This window comes from Zingiber officinale, chromosome 1A (assembly GCF_018446385.1).
Source record: "Zingiber officinale cultivar Zhangliang chromosome 1A, Zo_v1.1, whole genome shotgun sequence".
NCBI classification, from domain to species: domain Eukaryota; kingdom Viridiplantae; phylum Streptophyta; class Magnoliopsida; order Zingiberales; family Zingiberaceae; genus Zingiber; species Zingiber officinale.
The window spans coordinates 95569814-95595645 of record NC_055987.1 but is presented as its reverse complement, the minus strand read 5'-3'; the positions used below and the strand labels follow the sequence as shown (position 1 = coordinate 95595645).

Genomic DNA, 25832 nt, shown 5'->3' with positions numbered 1-25832 from the left:
AATGATTCAGAGCCTTTCTGTGCTCTCGCGTCCGCGCGAGAGCTTTCGCTGCCCAATCGATCGACCAATCAATTGACAGCTCACAATCGATCACCTGATCGATTGGGAAAGCCTCTGTGCTCGCGATTTCACATCCCTACCAATCGGCCGATCGATTGGGCCTTCCCATAATCGCAGCACACTCCAATCGATCAACTGATCGATTGGACCCTGGTTCAATCGATCGCCCGATCGATTGACCAGACTTGACTCAAACTCAAGTCCAAAATCTCCAGCCCAACTCCTAGTCAACCATGACTTGTTGGGTCTCCATGCCTAGCATTTGGCCACATCCGACCAACCTCGAACTAGCCTTCTAGCCTCCTCCATCAGTCTTGAGTCCCTCAGATATCTCCCATCCTTCACGCCTTGCCTTCAGGAGCTTTCTTTGGCCTTATCCTAGTTGTCGGGTCTTCCTTGCCAAGTCATACCAAGACTTACCTTGCCAAAACCACATGCTTGGACTTACACCTTTTGCCAAGAACACACTTGGACTTTCCAATTGCCTGGCTCCTCACTAGGACTTTCTCCTTTGCTAAGATTACACTTGGATTTTCCAACTGCCTAGCTCCTCACCAGGACTTTCCACTTGCCTGGCTCCTCATCAGGACTTTCTACTACCTATCTCCTCACTAGGACTTTCTCCTTTGCCTGGCTCCTTACCAGGACTTTCTCTTGCCTAGCTCCTCACTAGGACTTTCTCCTTTGCCTAGCTCCTCACTAGGACTTTCCCGTTGCCTGGCTCCTCACCAGGACTTTCTCCTGCCTAGCTCCTCACTAGGACTTTCGAAATGCCTAACATCCAGTTAGGACTTCCCAGTCAAGTCTCCTGTCAACCTTGACCTACTTGACTTGTATTCTCATCAACCTGGTCAACCCTTTGACCATCTCCATAACCGGACAATTGCTCCAGCAATCTCCTTATATTATCAAACATCAAAACTCAAATCCTGACTCAAGCTTGACTCAACTCAAGCTTAGTCACACTGGTCAAACTTGACCTAGGGAAATTTCCCTAACAGTTAGGACTTTCCATAACCTAGGGTTATCACCTCCTAGGATCTAGGGTTACCTCCCCTTAGGATTTTTTACCTACCTAGAATCCACTAGGACTTATCTAAGAATACTTAGGGCTTTCCTGCAAACTCATTCACACATGCTAGATAACAAGACATCTTAAATTTTGAACCCTTTTCCATAATAAAAATATAGGTTTAATCATCTTGTGCTCCCTACACTAACAAACTTAACTTTAAAGTTTAAAAATTACTTGATTTTGAAAGACTTCACTTATTAAAACAACAATTAGTTTTGAAATCACTTATTTTTATAAAAGTAATACAATACTTTTGAAAAATCAGTACTTTTGAAAAGTGCTTAAGTTTGAAAAATACTTAAGTTTTAACCTCCTTTTACTCTCCTCCTTAATTAATACCTAATGCGGTGATAAGGAAGAGCCTACCTGGTACGAGTCAATTGCCACGGTGTAGGTCAAAGTCAAGACGGTCAACACTAGGGAAGCGAATGTTGAACCCCGTGGTAGTTTTGATGTGATCAACCAAGTTTATGTTAGGTCCTGCTTTGTGTTTGATCCTTGTGTCTAAGTGTGCAGGAGCTTAAGAGCGTAGAAAGTCGAGCGGAAGATGCAGCTAGAGAGAAGGACGGCACGGGAAGGGAGCCGACGGGCTCGGTGCGTCTGAAGGATGAGAGAGCTGCGGAAGAGTACACCCGGTGGGAGCGAAGAACATGCGCGGTGTTCGAGGGACGTAAAGCCGGGACGGAAGACTGCTCGAGAAGAAGGTCGGGAACTGGGTTCGGGTGAGCCCTATTCCGGATGGCCGAAATCACCCAAAGAAGTAGAACCAGAGCAAGTCAACTAGAAGTTACTTGTCAATGGTTCGGTCGACCGAACCTCCTGATCGGTCGATCGAACCCCTCTCAATCAGCAGCCAACCGCCAATGCCACGTCAGAAGCTGACCGTTGGTAAAGCTGATCGGTCGACTGAACCGAAGTTAATCCAGAGACTTAGTAGAGCAAATTGATCGGGCCAACTCAGCTGGAGTCCGTTGACCGATCGGTCGACCGAACATAAGGATCGGTCCACCGAACCAAAGCTCGATCCTCAGAGACTGCACTTGGATGGAAGACTGGGCAGGTACAGCAGGTTCGGTCGTCCGATCCCTCTCGAGTCAAACCTGATCCCGAAGATTTAGATTATGTGATAAGCTCTAGAACCCCTATATAAAGGTGGTCTCGGGTAGTTATTAATAATACAACGAATACGAACGAAATAGCAACTCTTGTACTCTCATTCTCTTAGCAACTACTGTACTGTCAAAGTGTAAAAGGCTTCTCCGCCTTCAGAGAAGGAGTTTTCTTACTACGCTTTTCTTACTGCCCTGGATTAACAACACTCTTGGTTGTAACCTGGTTAACTTCTGTCTCCTGTTATTTCTGCTGTTAATTTTATTATTGTTGCTTTATTTTAAGAGTTGAAAAGCTTTGAGGAGGGTATAATATTTATCGCAGGCAATTCACCCCCCCCTCTTGCCGAACCTCTTGATCGGTTGATCGAACCGAAGTTAATCCAGAGACTTAGTCGAGCAAATTGATCGGGCCAACTTAGCTGGAGTCCGTTGGCCGATCAGTCAACTGAATATAAGGATCGGTCGATCGAACCAAAGCTCGATCCTCAGAGACTGCACCTGGACGGAAGACTGGGCAGGTACAGCAGGTTCGGTCGACCGAACCTGGGGATCGGTCGACCGATCCCTCTCGAGTCAAACCTGATCCCGAAGGTTCAGGTTATGTGATAAGCTCTAGAACCCCTATATAAAGGAGGTCTCGGGTAGTTATTAATAATACAACGAATACGAATGAAATAGCAACTCTTGTACTCTCATTCTCTTAGCAACTACTGTACTATCAAAGTGTAAAAGACTTCTTCGCCTTCAGAGAAGGAGTTTTCGTACTGCCCTGGATTAACAACACTTTTGGTTGTAACCAGGTTAAATTCTGTCTCCTGTTATTTCTGCTGTTAATTTTATTATTGCTGCTTTATTTTAAGAGTTGAAAAGGTTTGAGGAGGGTATAATATTTATCGCAGGCAATTCACCCCCCTCTTGCCGGTCCCCGCTGCACCAACAAGTGGTATCAGAGCCCAACAACCTCAGAGGGACTAACCGCCATCTGAAGAACAAAGATTAGAACAATGGCCGACGCGAACATTCATCCCCTAAAGTTCGACGGAGATTTCGCTACATGGAAGCAAAAAATGGAGGTATTCTTTAAAATGGATTTTGATATTCTTATTACAATGAAATATGGTTTTGCAGCTCCGAAAGATAAAGAAGAAAACACGTGGAGCAAGAAAGAGGAAGCCGATTTTGTCGCCAACGGAAAGGCTGAGTTCAACCTGCTCAGCGTTCTGCCACCTCAGGAGGTAAATCGGATCGGAAGCTACGACTCCGCGAAAGATCTCTGGGAAAAATTCCTGGAGCTTCATGAAGGTACTTCCGAGGCGAAGCTAGCAAGGCGCGACATCCTCCGGACCCAGTTGACGAACCTCTGGATGAACCAAGGAGAAAAGGTAACGCAACTCCAAGCAAGGATCAAAGAGCTGATCACGCAACTAACCAATCTTGGAGAAGAAGTAACGAACCGGGACTTAATCCGGTACGCACTCAACGACTTCCCGAGAACTCCCAAGTGGGCCTCCTTAGTAGATGTGTACTACATCTCTAAGGATTTCGAGGTATGTACTCTAGAACATTTGTTTTCTACTTTTGAACTTCACGAATCTCGAGTTACATAGCCCAGTAGAGCAGAAAAGATTAGTCAGCACATCAATGTAGAAGAAGCCTAGGCGGCCAAGAAAAAGGAGGCACCCACTGAACCAGCGACTGTGTCAACCGAGTAGCCATCAGCCTCCTAAAGGGCCTTGATCGGGAGGAACTCAACCACAACATGAGCATAGGACACATGCTGTGCAGCACGTTGGGGTCGGACGCCCAAAAGCCTCCAGGGGTAAAATATGGATGCCGATGTTTTGCTTCTTCCATCAATCGGTGACTCATAATACACAGGACTACTACCTGGCTAGCAGGCCGACCCCAAGAAGGTAGTATCATCAATCACCACCGCCCGATTGGAAATATAGGCGTCGATCAACTAGACGAAGGGAAGACGAAAATATAGCGGTCGAACCATGCCGCCATCAATCTCAACGACGGAACAGTCTAAGTCCTGTTCGGGAGCAGGCTGAATGGAGATGACACTCAGCTTGAGAGGAAGAAAATAGGAGCAACGCCGCCTGGGGTGAAATAGGAATGATCGCCGGGGGGCCGACTGGCGGTGATTCTAATCGAGCGAGAAAGTTACACGCGCGGCGGTTTGAAACTCAGTAATCAGCTGCAGCAAAGAGAAGGCCGAGGGACCTAAGATCAGCTTCGGTCTGAAGGATTTAGAGGGGGTTATCCGTTCGGTAATAGCTAATTATGTTATTCACCATACCTTTGTTGACATAGGAATCTCGGTGAACATCATCTTTAGAAAAGTATTTGATCAGCTGCAAATCGACCAGAGCAATTTACTGCCCATGACGACTCAACTCTACGGGTTCACCGACAACGAAGTATTGCCGATCGGCCAACTGCGCCTGGTCGTCTCGCTCGGGGAAGAGCAGCAGAAGAGGACATGGACGACCAATTTCATTGTGGTGAATGTGTCATCAGCCTACAACGTTATTCTGGGCCGACCGACGTTGAATGAGTTCCGAGCGGTGGTATCCACTTTCTGCCAGAAAATCAAGTTCCCAGTTGGGAGACAAGGTGGGCGAGGTCAGAGGCGATCTATTGGCCGTTTGACGTTGTTACGTCGAGATGGTCAGAATGGAAACACGAACCGCTCGGAAGACACTTCGCTTGGAGGTGAACGCTATCTCGGAGAAGCCTCCTACTCTGGTCCACGATGAAAAGGAGGAAGTCCAGATCCATCCAAACCGATCGAAGGCGATGACCTTTATCGTCGCCGATCTAGAAAGTGAGAAGAAAACAGAATTGGTTGCTTGCCTTAGACGAAACTATAACGTGTTCGCCTGGTCGACACACGAATTGTCTTGCATTTTTCCGAACGTAGCTCAGCACGAGCTACATGTTCGATCAGACTCTCGGCTGGTTAAACATAACGACGATGAAACCTTGATAGAATCTGAGAAAAAAAACATAAGAATAAAAATAATTATTATGTTTAACAAATATATTTTGATAAATATCATTAATAGAATAAATCATATAATTTTATTTCATACATTCAAATAATTAAATATTTCAAAAGTTCTTAACCAAATTTATTATCATTAGTGTTGGTTTCTACTCGAAAAACCTAGAGGTTCCACTGTACAAAAAATTTGTACAAAGGTCTAAACCTTTTCCTAGCTACCATGTGTTCTTTTAAATTAAATTTTGGATCGCCTGCGGAACTTAACACGTTTGATCCAAAACTTAATCTATTTGTTCTTTTAGGTTTTGACTTGGATCTCCTGCGGAACTTAACACGTTCGACCCAAATCACCTTAAGTTATTAATTCCATTAAATATTAATTTCCATAATCGGTTCCCAGTACTGACGTGGCGAGGCACACGGCCTTCTTGGATATGGGAGCAACCACCACCGACTAGACAAAACCTTTTATAGAAAGCTAATATTTAATTTCCTAAAATAACTTTAGGTTAACCGAAAAGAACAATCAAATCACAAGAAAAAAAAAACAAAAGAACACAACATCGAAAAACATATTCGAAATTCTAGAATCGTAAGCCTCTTGTATTTGGTATTATTTCCATAAATAACTAGTATAATGCGGAAAGAAAAATTACTAGTTATACCTTGTAGAAAAACCTCTTGATCTTCTACCGTATTCCTCTTCTAACCTCGGACGTTGTGTGGGCAACGATCTTCCGAGATGAGAAACCACCAAGCACCTTCTTCTTCTCCTAGCTAGGTTCGGCCAATCACAAAGAAGCTTCACCAAGGACGAAGAACAAAACACCAACCAAGCTCCAAGGGATACAAGCTTTCTCTCCTTCTTCTTCTTCTTCTCCAAGTAGTTCCGGCCACCACAAGAACCCCAAGCAAGAGATAAGTTTCGGCCACCACAAAAGAAGAAGAAAGAAAGAGGATGGTCGGCCACAATAATTTTCTTCAAGGATGAATAATTTCGGCCACCACCAATGCTCCAAGGGATGCTAGAGATGAGACTTGCTTTCTCTCCTTCTTCTCCTTCCTTGATCCGGCCACAAACAAAAGCTCCACCAAGAAGATAGGTTTCGGCCAACAAGAGGAGAAGAGAGAAAGGGAAGGGCCGGCCACCACACCAAGGAAAAGAGGGAGGAAAAATAATAGAGGTTGTACACCATGAAGGCACCCCTACCCCTTCTTTTATATTCCTTGGCTTTGGCAAATAAGGAAATTTATTTATAATAAAATTTCCTTAACTTTCCTTGACAACAATTAATTAAGAAAAAATTAAATAAATTTTCCTAATTAATTGTATGTGGTCGGCCACCTCATGTAGAGCAAATAGGATAATTTTAATCAACAATTAAAACTTCCTTTTTGTCTTTGGAAATTTTAAAAAATAAAATTTCCTTTTAAAATCCCTTCATGGTTGATAAAAAGAAATTTCTATAATTTTAATTTTCAACATGTGAATAATTTTTCAGAGAGAAAAAATAAAATATCTTTCCAATCTACAAATAAGGAAAGAGATCTAATCTCTTTCTTTTAATCCTTTTGTAGATCTTTTTAAAGAGAGATATTTTAATTTTAATTCTCTGTAATAAATTATATCTTCCACATAATAAAAATTAAAATTAAAATTCTTTTTAATTTAATGGGGGCCGGCCACCTAAGCTTGGGTTCAAGCTAGGGCCGGCCACCCATGAACCAAGGCTTGGCCGGCCCTAGCTTGAACCACAAGCTAGCTTGGCCGGCCCCTTTCTCATGGGTATGAAGGTGGGTATAGGTGGGTATAGTACTCTATAAATAAGAGGCTACGATAGGGACCGAGAGGAGGAATTGGTTTTGGTCTCCCGATAAAATTAAGCATCCCGTGTTCGCCCCGAACACACAACTTAATTTTATCAATAATAATTCATTCCACTAGAGAACTATTATTGAACTACCGCACCAATCCCAAATTACATTTTGGGCTCCTTCTTATCATGAGTGTGTTAGTCTCCCTGTGTTTAAGATATCGAATGCCCACTAATTAAGTGAGTTACTGACAACTCATTTAATTAATATCTTAGTCCAAGAGTAGTACCACTCAACCTTATTATCATGTCGGACTAAGTCCACCTGCAGGGTTTAACATGACAATCCTTATGAGCTCCTCTTGAGGACATTATCAACCTAGTATCTCTAGGACACAGTTTCCTTTTATAATCAACAACACACACTATAAGTGATATCATTTCCCAACTTATCGGGCTTATTGATTTATCGAACTAAATCTCACCCATTGATAAATTAAAGAAATAAATATCAAATATATGTGCTTGTTATTATATTAGGATTAAGAGCACACACTTCCATAATAACCGAGGTCTTTGTTTCTTTATAAAGTCAGTATAAAAGAAACGACCTCAAATGGTCCTACTCAATACACTCTGAGTGTACTAGTGTAATTATACAGTCAAGATAAACTGATACCTAATTACACTACGACCTTCCAATGGTTTGTTCCTTTCCATTATGGTCGTGAGCTACTGTTTATAATTTATAAGATACCGATAACATGATCCTCTGTGTGTGACACCACACACCATGTTATCTACAATATAAATTAATTGAACAACTACATTTATCATAAATGTAGACATTTGACCAATGTGATTCTTATTTCTAGATAAATGTTTATACCAAAAGCTAGGCTTTTAGTATACACTCTAACAATCTCCCACTTATACTAAAAGACTAAGCTGCTATATCTGCTGCCATACATCTGATTCCTAATCCTTCAACATGAGCATCAAAAGCTCTCGCCTTAAGGACCTCGGTGGAAAGATCTATAGGTCATCACCTGATGCAATCTAGGCAGCAACAACTTCTCCTCGTTTATACGATTTCTCGTATTGGGTGGTACTTGCGCTCTATTGTGTTTACTTGCCTTTATAGACTTATGGTTTCTTCGAGTTTGCTACTGCACCAATATTATTACAATAAATTGTAATAATCTTTGGACAAACCAGAAATCATATCTAAGTCTATCTTGAGATTATTGAGTCATTCAGCTTTTATAGCTACCTCAGAAGCTTGCCATATACTAAGCTTCTATGGTGGAGTCCAGAAAAACACCTATGCTTATCACTCTTCCATAGTTATGACTTTACCTCCTAAAGTAAACACAAAACCCCGAGGTTGACTTATTATTGTCCCTATCCGATTGGAAGTCAAAATTCATGCAACTCACAAGGACCAAATTAACTGCCTTGTAAGCTAGCATATAATCTCTAGTGCCTCTAAGGTACTTCAATATATGCTTTACTGCAGTCCACTGTCCTTGTCCAGAGTTATTTTGATATCTGCCAACTATGCCCTTGGCAAAACAGATTTCTTATCTCGTGCATAGCATTCATTAGGCTTCCGACAGCCGAAGCATAAAGAACTGCCTTTATTTCCTTTATCTCCTTTGATGTCTACAGAGACATATCTTTAGATAAAGTTACTCCATCCTGAAAAGGTAAGAAACCTTTCTTGGAGTTTTGCATGCTTTAAAACGAGCAAGGATTTTTCCGATGTATGAAGCTTGGGATAAGTAAAATATTCTTTTCTTGCGATCCCTTATTACTTTGATCTTAAGAATATATTCATTCTCCCAAGTCCTTTATATCGAATTGTTTGGACAACCATACCTTTACTTCTGACAACATTTTGATATTGTTTCCAACTACCAAAAATGTTATCTACGTATAGTACAAGAAATACCACCACGCTTCCATCACACCTTTTGTATACACAAGACTTACCCGGTTACTAAATAAATCCATAGGTCTGAATTACTTTTGATAAACCGGATGTTCCAAGACCTTGAAGCTTTGCCTCAGTCCATAGACTGATTGAGCTTTACACAAGATGCTCTTAGCCCTTTGCAATGAACCCTTCTGGTTGCTTTATATGGATGCTTTTTTCAAGACTTCCATTAAGGAATGCTGTCTTGACATCCACTTGCCAAATAGATAAAAGAATCCGGATAGACTTAAGCATGGCTACCAGTGAAAAAAGTTTCCTTTTTCATCAAGTCTTGCTTTGAAGGTTTCTACCTCCCTGTCTATCCCTCTTTTTTCCTATTATAGATCTTTACACCCAAAGGCTTTTACACCACTTGGTGGTTCTACAAGCTTCCAGATTTTATTAGAATACATATATTCTAATTCTATTATTCATTACTCTTTGCCAAGATGCTGCATATTTATCTTGGAGTGCTTCGTCATATGTCCGGAGATCAGGTTCATGTCCTTCAGGGATCGAGTTCAAAAGCTCTTCCAAAACATGAATCTTTTAAGGTTGCTTAACAACCCTCCCACTACGACAAGGTATTTTCTGCAATTGTGTATCATTTGTGATACGTGTTGCAGTTTTCTTGTGGTATCTCATCTTGTACAGTTGGTACTAGATTAGACATGTCTTTTATTATTTCCTTAAGAACAAATTTACTTATGAGCACGTGGTTCATTATATAGTCCTTTTAAAATCAGTCATTGATGCTAACAATGACCTTCTGATTTTTAAGACTATAAACCTACTTTTGTTTATCTAGGATAACTTATAAACAAGTGAACTCCTATCCAACTTATTATTATCTCTCTTTAACATATGTGCTGGATTTCCCGAATCCGAATATACTTCAAAATAGGCTTACGCCTATTCAGCAATTCTACATGAGTAGAGAGTTCTAACTTGGAAGGTACTATGTTCACTTTCATTTTCAGAGTTTTATCCTTAAAACAAATTTGGTAATTTTCTAAATAACTCATCATCTATCTAATTATTCCATAAGAGTCCTTTACCTTCTTTGTACTACACCATTCTGTTGGGGTGTACCAGATGCAGTTAGTTGGGATTGAAATCCAACTACTGATAAGTGACTCCTAAAATCTCTCAAGAGATACTTGCCACTACGATCTTCCATAGTGACTTTTTACTTTAACATTTCTCCACATCAACCTTGTACTCTTTGAACTAATCAAAGTACTTAGTCTTGCGGTACATTAAGTAAATTTATTTGTATCTTGAATAGTTGTCTATAAAATAGACAAAATATTCAATACTACCTCTTGTCTGGATAGTCATAGGATCACACAAATCAGAATGAACCGATTTCAACATATCTTTGACTCCATACCCCTTGGACTTAAAAGCTTCTTGGTTATTTTCCTTCCAAGTAAGACTCGCAGGTTGGAAATATTTCCACTACCAATGAACCCAAAAGTTCATTAGCTACCAATGAATCCTACTCAAGTATAACCTAGCTTTTAGATGCCAAAAATATAATTGGTTCATTTCCGAAGGTTGCTTTCTCTTAAAATTAGAAGATGTGTTACTAATTTCCATTTGTTGCATCGTGGGAGTTATTGGATTATAAATTGTCAACCATCATACCAGAATAGATAACTTTCCTATTTTTCTTGATAACAACTTTATTATCAAAATAGACACAATATCTATAATAGTTTAGAAACTGAAATCAGGTTCTTTCTAAACTTGGTACGTAAAGACAATTACTTAAAATCCAAATTTTATTCTTATCAAAGATAAACATCTCCCACTGCAACAGCTACCACTTTTACAGTAGTGCCCATGTGGATGGTGATTTACCTTTCATTTAGTTGTCGGGTTTCCTGGAACCCTGCAATGAATTGCAGACATGATTAATGGCATCTTGTATCTACACTCCAGGTTCTGGTAGATAACACCACTAGACATGTTTCAACTAATGAATTAAATACACCTAAATTGTTCTTAGTTCTAAGAAGACAGTCTACCTTAATGTCCAAGTCCTATTTCCAATCATTACAATTGGGACTACTAAGTCTTTTTCTATAGTATGACTACTAGGGATTGACAAACATCCTAAGAATCACAAAAATATTTGGTCAAGATCAACTCCTTAAAATCTCCATGAATTTTGTGTATACAAAATCGAAGAGGAGATTTTATTCATTAATTTTATTATCTCGTCAACTTTAGTTTATGACGAATAAAATTAATAGTTGATCTATCTTTGATCAAATATTTGGTCAAAACTCTTTGAATTTAAAATAACATTGATTCCTCAAACAATATTATTTAAATTCACCAACACCTCAAACACCGTGAATTTTGCATGTCACGTTAGTGTGGACGTATACAAATTCATCATTTGTAAGAGGAGGGTTTTACCCATTGACTATCTTGTCAATATAACTTTTTGACAAATAAAATTACCTCAAACACCATGAATCTTGTATGCCACGTTAGTGTGAACGTATACAAATTCAAACATTTGTAAGAGGGGTTTATTAATTTTATTATATTGCCAATCTAGTTTTATGACAAATCAATAGTTGGTTTCCCTTTGGTCACACAAGTGATAGTAGTGACTCCGTTGGGGATGATACTATTAAATGTGTCTAAGTGTATACCATTACTTGACACTAAGTCCATTAATAAGATTATGCCCCTTCCGTTGGGGAAGATCACACGCTTTTAATTAACTTCCTATAGTCATCCACAATTGGAAGTCTGTTCTAGTGATCCACAAACAAGCTCATCCGTTATGGAGGAAGGCACTCAGAGCCAACGCGCAAGCTTGTTTGCATCACTTACAAACCAGTAATGGAGACCATGGGATTTACTTAAAAATCCCTCTCCCACTTAGTTATTTATAAATGAGGAATTTTAACTATGCTAGCCTACTAAATATGTAAACCAACATGCACACACAGCACAATATAAAAGCAATAAAGAGAAAATCTAATTTTCAACTATTATGGCTTTTATCTCTAGTTGTCCTCCGTGTGTTGTCATCCCAAGCTGCTGCCATATTTGTCCACCGCCACCGGGTCTAGCTGTCGCATCCATCTTGCTCCTAGTTCCACTGCGCCTCTGGTCCTTAGAAGGTTCCACGCTTTGCAAGATTTGATCTGCGACATAAATAGAATTTTACATTTTTGATCCTATATTCCATAAAAGGAATGTACATGTATCTAGATCAAAAATAAAATCCTAATAAAACTAAATACAGCTCCTGCTGTATTTTATAATACAATCATGCACACACATATAAATGCCCTTGACATGTTCAAGGGTCCAATCACACACATAATAACTAAAAGCCATAATAGATGGATCCTGCATCCACAAAGTTAGCACATCCTACTATTATCCTGCCTAAATTATGTATGACATGTACATAATTAAACTAATACCAAATACACAGAGGCAAAACCCTAGCTCTGATACCAATTGTTGGTTGCTACTAGGAAAACCTAGAGGTTCCACTGTACAAAAATTTTGTACAAAGGTCTGAACCTTTTCCTAGCTACCATGTGTTCTTTTAAATTAAATTTTGGATCGCCTGCGGAACTTAACACGTTTGATCCAAAACTTAATCTATTTGTTCTTTTAGGTTTTGACTTGAATCTCCTGCGGAACTTAACACGTTCGACCCAAATCACCTTAAGTTATTAATTCCATTAAATATTAATTTCCATAATCGGTTCCCAATACTGACGTGGCGAGGCACACGGCCTTCTTGGATATGGGAGCAACCACCACCGACTAGACAAAACCTTTTATAGAAAGCTAATATTTAATTTCCTAAAATAACTTTAGGTTAACCGAAAAGAACAATCAAATCACAAGAAAAAAAAACAAAAGAACACAACATCGAAAAACATATTCGAAATTCTAGAATCGTAAGCCTCTTGTATTTGGTATTATTTCCATAAATAACTAGTATAATGCGGAAAGAAAAATTACTAGTTATACCTTGTAGAAAAACCTCTTGATCTTCTACCGTATTCCTCTTCTAACTTCGGACGTTGTGTGGGCAACGATCTTCCGAGATGAGAAACCACCAAGCACCTTCTTCTTCTCCTAGCTAGGTTCGGCCAATCACAAAGAAGCTTCACCAAGGACGAAGAACAAAACACCAACCAAGCTCCAAGGGATACAAGCTTTCTCTCCTTCTTCTTCTTCTTCTCCAAGTAGTATCCGGCCACCACAAGAACTCCAAACAAGAGATAAGTTTCGGCCACCACAAAAGAAGAAGAAAGAAAGAGGATGGCCGGCCACAATAATTTTCTTCAAGGATGAATAATTTCGGCCACCACCAATGCTCCAAGGGATGCTATTGATGAGACTTGCTTTCTCTCCTTCTTCTCCTTCCTTGATCCGGCCACAAACAAAAGCTCCACCAAGAAGATAGGTTTCGGCCAACAAGAGGAGAAGAGAGAAAGGGAAGGGCCGGCCACCACACCAAGGAAAAGAGGGAGGAAAAATAATAGAGGTTGTACACCATGAAGGCACCTCTACCCCTTCTTTTATATTCCTTGGCTTTGGCAAATAAGGAAATTTATTTATAATAAAATTTCCTTAACTTTCCTTAACAACAATTAATTAAGAAAAAATTAAATAAATTTTCCTAATTAATTGTATGTGGCCGGCCACCTCATGTAGAGCAAATAGGATAATTTTAATCAACAATTAAAACTTCCTTTTTTGTCTTTGGAAATTTTAAAAAATAAAATTTCCTTTTAAAATTCCTTCATGGTTGATAAAAATAAATTTCTATAATTTTAATTTTCAACATGTGAATAATTTTTCAGAGAGAAAAAATAAAATATCTTTCCAATCTACAAATAAGGAAAGAGATCTAATCTCTTTCTTTTAATCCTTTTGTAGATCTTTTTAAAGAGAGATATTTTAATTTTAATTCTCTGTAATAAATTATATCTTCCACATAATAAAAATTAAAATTAAAATTCTTTTTAATTTAATGGGGGCCGGCCACCTAAGCTTGGGTTCAAGCTAGGGCCGGCCACCCATGAACCAAGGCTTGGCCGACCCTAGCTTGAACCACAAGCTAGCTTGGCCGGACCCTTTCTCATGGGTATGAAGGTGGGTATAGGTGGGTATAGTACTTTATAAATAAGAGGCTACGATAGGGACCGAGAGGAGGAATTGGTTTTGGTCTCCCGATAAAATTAAGCATCCCGTGTTCGCCCCGAACACACAACTTAATTTTATCAATAATAATTCATTCCACTAGAGAACTATTATTGAACTACCGCACCAATCCCAAATTATATTTTTGGGCTCCTTCTTATTATGAGTGTGTTAGTCTCCCTGTGTTTAAGATATCGAATGTCCACTAATTAAGTGAGTTACTGACAACTCATTTAATTAATATCTTAGTCCAAGAGTAGTACCACTCAACCTTATTATCATGTCGAACTAAGTCCACCTGCAGGGTTTAACATGACAATCCTTATGAGCTCCTCTTGAGGACATTATCAACCTAGTATCTCTAGGACACAGTTTCCTTTTATAATCAACAACACACACTATAAGTGATACCATTTCCCAACTTATCGGGCTTATTGATTTATCGAACTAAATCTCACTCATTGATAAATTAAAGAAATAAATATCAAATATATGTGCTTGTTATTATATTAGGATTAAGAGCACACACTTCCATAATAACCGAGGTCTTTGTTTCTTTATAAAGTCAGTATAAAAGAAACGACCTCAAATGGTCCTACTCAATACACTCTGAGTACACTCTGAGTGTACTAGTGTAATTATACAGTCAAGATAAACTGATACCTAATTACACTACGACCTTCCAATGGTTTGTTCCTTTCCATTATGGTCGTGAGCTACTGTTTATAATTTATAAGATACTGATAACATGATCCTCTGTGTGTGACACCACACACTATGTTATCTGCAATATAAATTAATTGAACAACTACATTTATCATAAATATAGACATTTGACCAATGTGATTCTTATTTCTAGGTAAATGTTTATACCAAAAGCTAGGCTTTTAGTATACACTCTAACTATTAGGAGTTTTAGGGTTGATAAAAACTTGAATTTTCATGGCTAATAATATAATAGAAAAACAAAAATAGGTACCTTGAGAGATCATTGCGAGATGGGGGAGATCATCGCTAGAAAATTATTGATTAGCGACTGAAAATAGTAAAATTTTGTCACTAATTTAACGATAGAAATTCACTAAATTAATATCCAAAAATATGTACAAAATTATAAAATCAACCAATCAAAATATATAAATAACTACATCCAAATTCATATAATTACAATATCAACACCGATCCAAATCCTCGGGACCCCGCATGACGGGAGCTTCATGCACTAGACTGTCCTTTTTATCTAAAACATGAATTTCAATATATATATATATATATATATATATATATATACCCTAAACCCTATAAGAAGACATGAAATCTTGCATCTCTACTACTACTTTGATTTGGTCTTCCATCGACTATTTTATTGTCATGACTCAATTCTTGATTATACTTCCTCAATGCTTACACTTCAGTAGAAGAACTCGGACAACCCCTGACCTAGGAGTACATAATACATAATCAATTAAACTGTGATATTAATAATATAAAAATTCATAAATTGTAAAAATAGAAAGAAATGTCTCACTAATGATGTTTATCTAGGATAATACGGAGCAAACAAAGGGTTAAATGGAGTTGGTTAGTCCAGATTGGTGTTGAGAAAGAGAAAATATCTTTCCCTCACCAAACACATGAAGATAATATTTTAATATCACATCCAATTAATGACAGAAGAAATATCTCAAAAAAATTTACCTACACCATAGTGTTGTTTAATATAATCGACCAGCCAAAGTATAAGTAAATTTACTAATTGCATAGTATCAATATCGGTTAATTAAGAAGACATGAATTACAACGCACAAAGTTTGTGGTTAACACTCTGTTTAATGTGTTCTTTCATCTTCGTAAATTCCTCCCAATCCTTTTTTCCATCTCCTCTTTCCCCATGAATTTCTCTCATCTTTCACTTTATATCCATTATGTTGCAGAATTGTATTTACTTATAAAAGTGATACCATTGAGCATTCACAATGGAAATTGAAGATAGAGTGATGGATGACAATTGTTTATGTGAGATAATTGCTCCTACAACTTAGGAGCAAAGAATGAGCTCAACCAACTTTGCTACAGATTTGCTACATCATTGGATATAAAACAACCTGAACATAAAGATTATAATTTAACAAGACTCATAATATGTCATTCTACATTTAAATACTTACAAGAAAGCACCTCTATAAGATGACAAATTAAGTCATAGTAAATTGCTACATCTGGCTTGATTCAGAGCGACTTCTCTTGAATAAAAGAAAAATAGATTATATGCTCTGATTACATAAAATTACAATCAGAGCAGATTTGATCTATATAATTAAGATGCATAAAATCCCCAACTATGAAGTGCAATTTGTTAATTTCTTTGCTTTTGTGGATAAGTATTTGGCTGTCTTAGTTTAGTAACTGATTTCTTGTTATAAGACGACTACCTTGTGGGAACCTATAGCCATTATCTTCTCTGCCATGCTGAAGAAACAGTCAGTTAGCTCATCGCTGTAGATAAAATATCAGTTGCCAAGAGGACCGTAACACTTTCAACCTCGCCGATCTCCTCAAAGCTCCGCAGGTATCTTTTATTCGGGGACCTAGAGTAGTCAAGAGAATGTATAATTGTGGCAAGGTAATGAAGAACAACAACTAAAACTTTTAATGAATAGTCTTAATTTCAGCAAGACAGAGAGAATGAACTCACTCCTTATTTTTTAGCCATAGTTGTTTTATCATTTTTATTATAACAAAGAGTAAGTACCAGAAAAAAATAATTATTGTATATGACGTTTCCTTTTTGTTTCTTAGAGTAATGAGTTATGAACAACCTTTCAAATAATTATCATCCTCAAACAAGGTGCATAGGCAATTATGATTTTTTACATCTTACTGTTATTTATCCTCCAAACAAATTGGGTGAAACATATTAAATTCATCATGTTTACTTACTTGTATATGTTCAGAATTCGCCGGGCAATTATCACATTACATATTGCTTCAAGATGACAACTTTAGACAAAGGATGATAATTCTTCTGGTCAAATAATGTAGATGGCCAAGCCATCAATTAACAAACTTGTTGTCGTGCGCTCACTCTTTGGATCATTGGTGAAGGGGATGAGGAGACCTGAGATTCATTCAAAGAGAGGGTTAATTTGATTGGCCGTGGGACGGATCTTGGCCACACTCCAATCCTCAAGTTAAGGTTGTTCGAGGTGATATGCAAAATAGAAATGGTGATGGAGAAGAAGAGTAGAACCTCGTGGAGTTGAAGAGAATTCAGAATCCCCTTTTATTATCTTCGTGAGTGTATGTATAGTTGTCCGGAAAACATCTCCACATCAACTAAAATATCATCATCGCGGGAACCAATGAGGGGACTAGATCTGGCAACCGATGGTTGTCTCTCCATCCATCCAACACCATGTGTCAGTAGGGATATCTAAGAGATCAGATCTAATAACCTTGTAATTGTTCCTCCATTCTCAGGATACATGTGTCGTAGAATATTCGCAGTAAGGGTTAGTAAGCCTGTATCGGGCATAGACCTGTCTTAAAGATGAAAAATGTGATATTGATGTGGAGTGACCTTAGGAATATACGAAGCCAGGATCTGACACGGAGAAAATGTCAGGATCTACCTTTGAGGGAGAGTGTCAGCGACTGGGGCCAAGACAGAGATGAAGCTAGTGATCATAGCAGGGACCGAGAGAGAATCTATTGCTGAGACTAATCAAGACTAAGAAAAAGTCCGAGACCGAGGGATTTTGAGATTGAGACTGAGAGGGAGTCTAAGATAGAGGAAGTCTATAGCTTAGATTGAGAATAATAAGAAGTTTGAGAGGCATCCGAGAATGAGAGAAAATTTGAGATTGAGAGAGAGTTTGAGACCGAGATGTACTAGGGTCGGGAGTTGAGACAGGAGTTGAGACCGAGATATGATCGATGATTTGCCCTTTAATCAGACTTGCATGATGAGCACCCTAAGTTGGTTAAACCAGGTCTAAGTCACATCTGAGTTGAATTAACTTTTCTTGGATCACGTTTGACCCATCTTAATTTTGACTGATAGATCAGCACGACTCTTGACCCACGGGACACGTAGGAACCGACGGAGATCGTGTGGGCGCATCAATAATGATACAACAAAACTTTTTTGTTTTATCTGAATTATATGGACAATGATATCATCGATCAATTGACTTGGTAAAGTAAAACTCTGATCAGCTTTCATGGTTTGAATCGACCATTTTAGATCGGGTCAGTTGGAAACGATCAAGTCGGTTTGAACACGACCTATTGATTGATAAAATAATTTTGTTTGATCTAATTATGCGAATTATATTCATGCAAGATACATGTACATATCTTAATAGTGTTTTATATCGTTATATTATTTCCTATTATCATTGCACTGGCTTATTTATTTAATTAATGAATATCGTTGTCCTAATCCACAACCAATTTTGTGTTGATTTAAAAAGAAAGATTTGAAATTTAAAATTATGATCTCTTATTCAGGAAGGAAATAGTTAACATATATATAAGATTGAAAGAAATATTACAATTTGAAACTATGAAAGGAAACATGTTGGCGTTCCATTAATTGACGGGATTCGTTGTGATTCTTTTCCAAATTCAACAATAATTTAATTTGTATAAATTGATGGAGAGCGATTAATATAGATTAGCAGTTGATTAAAAGACCGCCATGGGGAGGAAGAAGGTGAAGCTCGCATGGATCACCAATGATGCCACGAGACGCACCACCTTCGAGAAGCGGAAGAAGGGCCTGGTGAAGAAGGTGAGCGAGCTGGCCACGCTCTGCGGCGTCGAGGCGTGCCTGGTCGTCTACGGGCCTCAGGATGCGGCGGAGGCGGAGCCGGAGGTGTGGCCGTCGCCGGCGGAGACAGCTCGCGTGGCCACGCGCTTCAATAGCATGCCGGAGATGTACCGGTGGCGCAAGATGACCGACCAGGAGGACTTCCTCCGGCAGCGCGTCGCCAAGCTGCAGGACCAACTCCGCCGCCAGGATCGCGAGAGCAGGGAGCTCGAAGTCAGCCTCTTCGCCCACGAGATTATGGCCGGCGGGCGGATCCTGGACGACGCTGACCTAAATGACGCGATGGGACTGGTGCAGATGATAGACATGAAGCTGAAGCTGGTGCAGAACAGGATAGCAGGGCCGTCTCAAGTCTATTTATGGTGCTAGGTAGAATAAAAATTAGATCTTTGATACTATTTTAAATAAATCATTTCACCCTTTTTCATACAAATTTGGGAAGGTTTAATTTTTTTAACAAAATAAAATATTAATTTAAAGAATATTTTTTATATAAAATTTAATTTTCTTCCTTTTTGAAATATAAAATTATTAATTAAATTTTTATATTCAAATTTAGATAACTTAATTTTTATATTCAAATTTGGATAGCTTAAACATAAGTCTTTATGACTTATGCCTAAAGTCGACCACGAGTAAATTGAGCAGACGATGTCCTTCAAGAATCCCACTCTCTTTGATGTGTCTATTTGCTCTTATATATTATGCATTGGCGCCGTCTAAGAAAAACGAGAGAAGACGTTGAGATAAAATCTTGGATTTTAATACTCTTCCAGAAGATTAAATTTTAAGACTAGAGCTTCGTTGTCTGTATGACTTCTATTATTTTTGCATGTTATTAATGATAGATAATATTTCTGGAAAATTCTGGAGATGGAGCCGTGAGAGGGTGTTTGAACGGAAAATTTAATCACCAACAGAAAGTATCCTTCCACATTTATTACCGCATCACAAGTGGAAATCTCACGTCGTTGAAATTTTCTTACCGCTGTCCTTGTCGTGGCGCAGCCGAATCCACTGAAAATAACAAAACATGAGTTAGCCAACCTCTTTCTCGGACTGTACACTTGCTCTTTATAAATGTGAGATACATCAATTGTGGTAAAAAATGAATACGCTTGTCTTCAATACTCCCGCCAACTCATCCCAAGACCAACACGAATGTGAGAAACACTAAGACATCGTGGAGAGATGAGAAAGACATCGTGGAGACGAATCAAGATTCATGCTATTGGCAACAGCAAAGAGAAAGCTGAATGATCCGAAATCAACTTCAACCCTAAAAACTTAGAGGGAAAAGAGATCTCTTACGACGATGCACTGATCATCCAAGCAATAATTGCCAATTATACAATCCATCGAACTTTTGTTGATATAGGGAGTTCAGTGAATATCATTTATAAAAAGGCATTCGATCAGTTGCAAATCAACCAGAGCGAACTGCTGCCGATGATGACTCCGCTCTACGATTTCACGGGTAACGAAGTGTTGCCGATCGTCCAGACCAAGCTATCCATTTCACTTGGCGAAGAGCTCCTAAAGAGGACAAGGACCACAAACTTCGTTGTGGTAGACGCACCGTCAGTGAATATCATTTATAAAAAGGCATTCGATCAGTTGCAAATCGACTAGAGCGAACTGCTGCCGATGATGACTCCGCTCTACGATTTCACGGGTAACGAAGTGTTGCCGATCGTCCAGACCAAGCTATCCATTTCACTTGGCGAAGAGCCCCTGAAGAGGACAAGGACCACAAATTTCGTTGTGGTAGACGCACCGTCAGGATACAACGTTATATTAGGCCGACCAGCCTTTAATGAGTTCCAAGCAGTGGTGTTCACCTACTGCCAAAAGATTAAGTTCCCGGTGGATGACAAGGTGGGAGGAGTCAAAGGTGACCAATTGGCCATTCGACGATGCTACATTGAGATGGTCAGATCAGAAGCAAGGACCGCTCAGAAAAACCCGCGCCTGGAGGTGAACACCATCATTGAGAAGCCCCCTGCGAGGGTTTATGAAGAAAACGAAGAATTCTAGATTCACCCGGACCAATTAGATGCGACCACCATCTTTGTCGCCGATCTGGAGAGCGAGAAAAAGGCCAAGATGACTGCATGCATCGGCCGGAATCATGACGTGTTCACCTGGTCGACCCACCAGCTCCTTGAGATCTCGTCGAGCATTGCTCAGCACGAGCTTCATATCTGATCAGATTCTCAGCCCGTGAAGCAGCGGAAAAGGGATTTCAGCGCGGAGCAGAATCTGATCATCCGGGCATAAATAGAGAAATTACTAGATGCCGAACACATCCGGGAAGTCCAGTTCCTGAGTTGGCTCTAATGTGGAACTGGTCTCCAAGCCAGGTAACAAATGATGGGTGTGAATTGACTTTCGAGACCTGAATAAGGCGTGCCCGAAGGATTTCTATCCGTTACCCCGGATAGACCAAATGGTGGACTCTACGACGGGCTATAAGCTAATCTGTATGCTAAACGTAAATTAAGGCTACCACCAAGTGTCGCTTACCAAAGAAGATCAGGAAAAGGTTATGTTGGAACCCCAAGGTTATTTTGATGTGATCAACCAAGTTAGGTTAGGTCCTGTGGTGTTTTAACCTTGTGTCAAAGTGTGCAGGAGCTTAGGAACACAAGAAGTCGAGCAAAAGATGCAGCTAACGAGAAGAATGACACGGGAGAGAGCCGACATGTTCGGTGCGTCTAATGGACGAGGTACTGCGGAAGAGTATGCAGGCGGACGAGAAGGAAGCGCGCGGCGTTTCCGAGGGACGAGAAGCCGGAGCAGAAGGTTGCTCGAGAAGGCTGAAATTGGGTTCAAGTGAACCTTATTTCGGTTGACTGAAATCACCCAAGCGAGCGGAACCGGAGCGAACGACCCGGACCGAGGCGAGCTGAACCGGAGCAGAAGGTCCGGACCTAAATGGTCAACAAGGTTGACTTTGAGGTCCCGACGTCCGGATCCATTCAGGGCGCCCGAAACCCTTTCAGTGCCCGGAATGTGACTTTGACAGGATCACGTTTGACCGTGAACCGTTACGAAGGGGATAAAACTTTATCCCCCTCCAGGCGCCCCGACCAAGGATATAAATACAATATTAGTCCAGAAGTTTTTCAATCAACAAGCAATTGTAATACAACACTAGTGCTCTCTTCATTGTTAGTTTAACTTCTCATTTTGTGCTTTCACTGCTGTATGAGGCTTCTATGCCTGAAGGAGATACTTGGTGCATTTACTTCCTTGGATTAACAACCTCCTCGGTTGTAACCAAGTAAAACCTTTGAGCATCTTCTTTTAGCTTATTCTTTTATTTCAATTTATGTAAGTGTTCTTTTAAAAGTCCGAGAAGAGTATTTGTTTTTATATTGTGTAAGGCTATTCAATCCGCCTTCTAGCCGGCCACTAAGGCCCCAACAAGTGGTATTAGAGCCAGGATGTTTCAGGAGGACTAACCATCGATCGAATCAAAGACGATGGCCGGACCAAGCATATACTCGCCGAAGTTCGAGGGGGAGTTCGCTAGCTGGAAAAAGCGAATGTAGGTGTATTTTAAAACTGATTTCGATTTACTTCTAATTATGGAATTCGATTTTATAGCACCGGAAGGTAAAGAAAAATACAAGTGGATGAAAAAGGAGCAGACCGACTATGTGGCAAATGGCAAAGTAGAGTTTCATCTGCTGAGCGTCCTTCTGCCACAAGAAGTCAACCTGATAGACAACTACGACTCATCAAATGAGCTTTGGGAGAAGTTCCTTGAGCTACATGAAGGGACATCTGAAGCCAAACTCGTGAGATCAGACTTACTTTGCAACTAGCTCACCAACTAGCGATTTGAAGAAGACGAAACGATTGCACACCTTCATTCAAGGATCAAGGAGCTCATCACTGAACTTTCGAATCTCGGAGAAAAGGTAAGTAACTGAGATTCGCTAAGGTACACACTTAATGCATTCCCTAGGAATACAAAATGGGCATCACTAGTAGATGTCTTCTATATCTCTAAGGACTTGGAATTATTACCTTAGAGGAATTGTTTTCAACAGTTGAAGTGCATGAATCGAGATGTGCAGGTGCAAAGGAGCCAATGCACAACATCGCTCTCAAGGCATCATGAGATGAACATGAGTCAGAATCTTCTTTCGATGATGAGGAAATGGTAATGATGATAAGACGCTTTAATAAATTATTTAAATCAAGAAAATCTAACCATCCGCAGGGTAGAAAGAAAAGGATGATCAGATGCTACCACTGCAACGAAGAAGGGCTCGTCAAAGACAACTGGCACAAGCTAATGAACAAGGATAAGGATAAAAGAAAGAAGTATGTCTAAACAAATAAGTTAAAAACACTAAAAGCGACGTGGGACGATACGTCGTCCGAATCGGAAGTCGAGGCCTTCTCCGGACTTACATTAATGGAAAATCATCAAGACGAGGACTACGATTCAAGGTCGCCCGAAATGAGCATCGAGAGCATCGACGAAGGGGGAGTTACATAAGAAGAAAGCAGCAGTTCAGGGGGAGCCACGAATAACGTGATCGATAAGGTAAGTTAGGTACGATCTCTTTCTCTCGATAAATTATTTAAATTTGTTAAACTATTAACTAAAGATTGCTGCAAATTAGAAAAAGAAATTAGAAATTTGAAGATTATTCTAGCAAAATCTTGTCTATTATAAGAATTTGACAAAATAAAAGTAGAAAATAAGATTTTGCAAAAAGAAATAAATAACTTAAAAATTCATGCATGCTGGAAATATGATCCTTTTGCTAAGGGGTTTAGTCTACCGAACAAGGTAAAACCTGAACCTACAAAAATGTTAGTCATCCTGTAAAACAGAGTTAGAATAATAGCAGATAATATAAAATTTAACTTTTGATAGTCTCTGGACTATCCGGTTCTGATTTTCAGATTTCCTAGAAACTTTAGGTCAAATCGATGCATACTGTTCCCTCTTTGGGGAACACATCCTTACATACTCCTCTCAAGAGAAATTACCTTTTGCCAAATTGGTCCTCCGGACCGTTTGGAGTTTTGCTCAGTGTCTGAGACTTCAGGACTTCATGCTGAACGCCCACTCCACGACCTGTCTAGACTTCCACCTGGTCCGCGACCATCGGGATGTTTACCTTGAGTCCCCAACTCTAGGATTTCGTTCAAGTCCTCAACCCACCAAGACCTTGTCCAGCCTCCCGGACTAGGACTTCATTGCCTAATCGCAGCTAGGACTTTCCATTTGCCTAGAATCCACTAGGATTTTTACCTACAAACACTTAGGATTTTTCTACAAGCTCATTTACACTTGTTAGATAATAAAACATCGTAACTTTTGAAACTTTTGCCATAATCAAAACATAGGTTTGATTGTCTGATGCTCCTTACACCAACAATCTTCCTCTTTTTACTTATGATAACTTGATTTAAAAGTTAAGTAAAACATATGGCAACATATAGCAAAAAAAATGCAACATATAGCGAAAGTTTACAGATTCATTTATAAAGAAAAAGAAGTAACTTGTTAGCTCTCCCTTAATCCCTTAACTTTCTCTCCCCCTTAACTTTTGAAAATTTTCTCCCCCTTTCACATATATCAAAAATAATTTAGGGAGGAAAAAATGCATAATTCCAAAAATCTAATATTTTACCTTTTCAAGTACTTTGAAAAAACTTTGTCTTTGAAAAATACTTTGGAACAAAACTCTTCTTTTTTGAGATACTAGAATTTTTGTTTTAAAAACTTTGAAAAGGGGAGTGAAAAATTTTAATATAGCTATAAACTTGTGAAAAAAGCTTTTGAACAATACTTAAGTGGTCAGAAGAAACTTGGCTAAAAATATAGTTTTTGAAACTTAGCTTTTTAAAAATTTACAAAAAAAAACTTAGCCTTCTTGTAAAGCCTTAATTTTTTTTTAAAGTATACTTAAAGATTTTGAGAAAGAACTTATCTTTTTTCCTTAATAAAAAACTTAGCTAAATTCTTAATTTTGAAAAGATTTTCTTTTTAAAAAATTTAGCTAAATATTTAGCTTTAAAAAGATTTTATTTTAAAAAAAAACTTAACTAAATACTTAGTTTTGAAAAGATTTTCTTAGAAAAAACTTACTAAATACTTAGCTTTGAAAAATATTTTCATATAAATTTTTGAAGAAGTATTTGATTTTAACTTAAAAACTTTCTTTTGAAATAGCACCTCACAAGAAAACTTAAAAAATTTAACTCCCTATTTCTTTCTCTCTCTTAAAAGTTTAAGTAATTTATAGGGGATAGTTAGCTTAAATAATTTAATTAATACATTGATTAATAACTATGACCTTAGAGTCTAAACATGAAAACATAAGTTTAATAATATAAAAGTAATTATTTATTTTCATGATTTTTCATCTCGCCTATTCTATGTTATCAAACATTTTCAACTTATGAGTTTATGTGAAATGAAGTTAATTTAATTTTAGAGTTGATTTTATCTATGACTTGGAAAAATATTTATGATATTGAAGAATATTTAAGTTTGAGTTTCAAAAATAACTTAAGTTAAATTTTGAATTTAAAATGTTTGAATTTAAATTTAGATTTCAAAAATATTAAATTTTGAATTTAAATTTAGATGTCAAATATATTAACTTTTGAATTTTGAAATATTTAAGTTTAAATTTAAATTTATATTTCAAAAATATTGAATTTTCAAAATACTTATGTTTGAATTTAAATTTAGATTTAAAAAAAATTAAA

At 38.5% G+C, this 25832-nt stretch overlaps 1 protein-coding gene across 1 annotated transcript; it reads left to right on the top strand.

The window, feature by feature from the left end:
- Window positions 1-18953: 18953 nt before the first annotated feature.
- LOC122000452 (agamous-like MADS-box protein AGL80) lies at window positions 18954-19454 on the top strand. The gene has a single exon (XM_042554856.1). It carries the CDS (start codon window positions 18954-18956, stop codon window positions 19452-19454), a length of 501 nt encoding a protein of 166 aa, XP_042410790.1.
- The last annotated feature ends 6378 nt before the right edge of the window (window positions 19455-25832 follow it).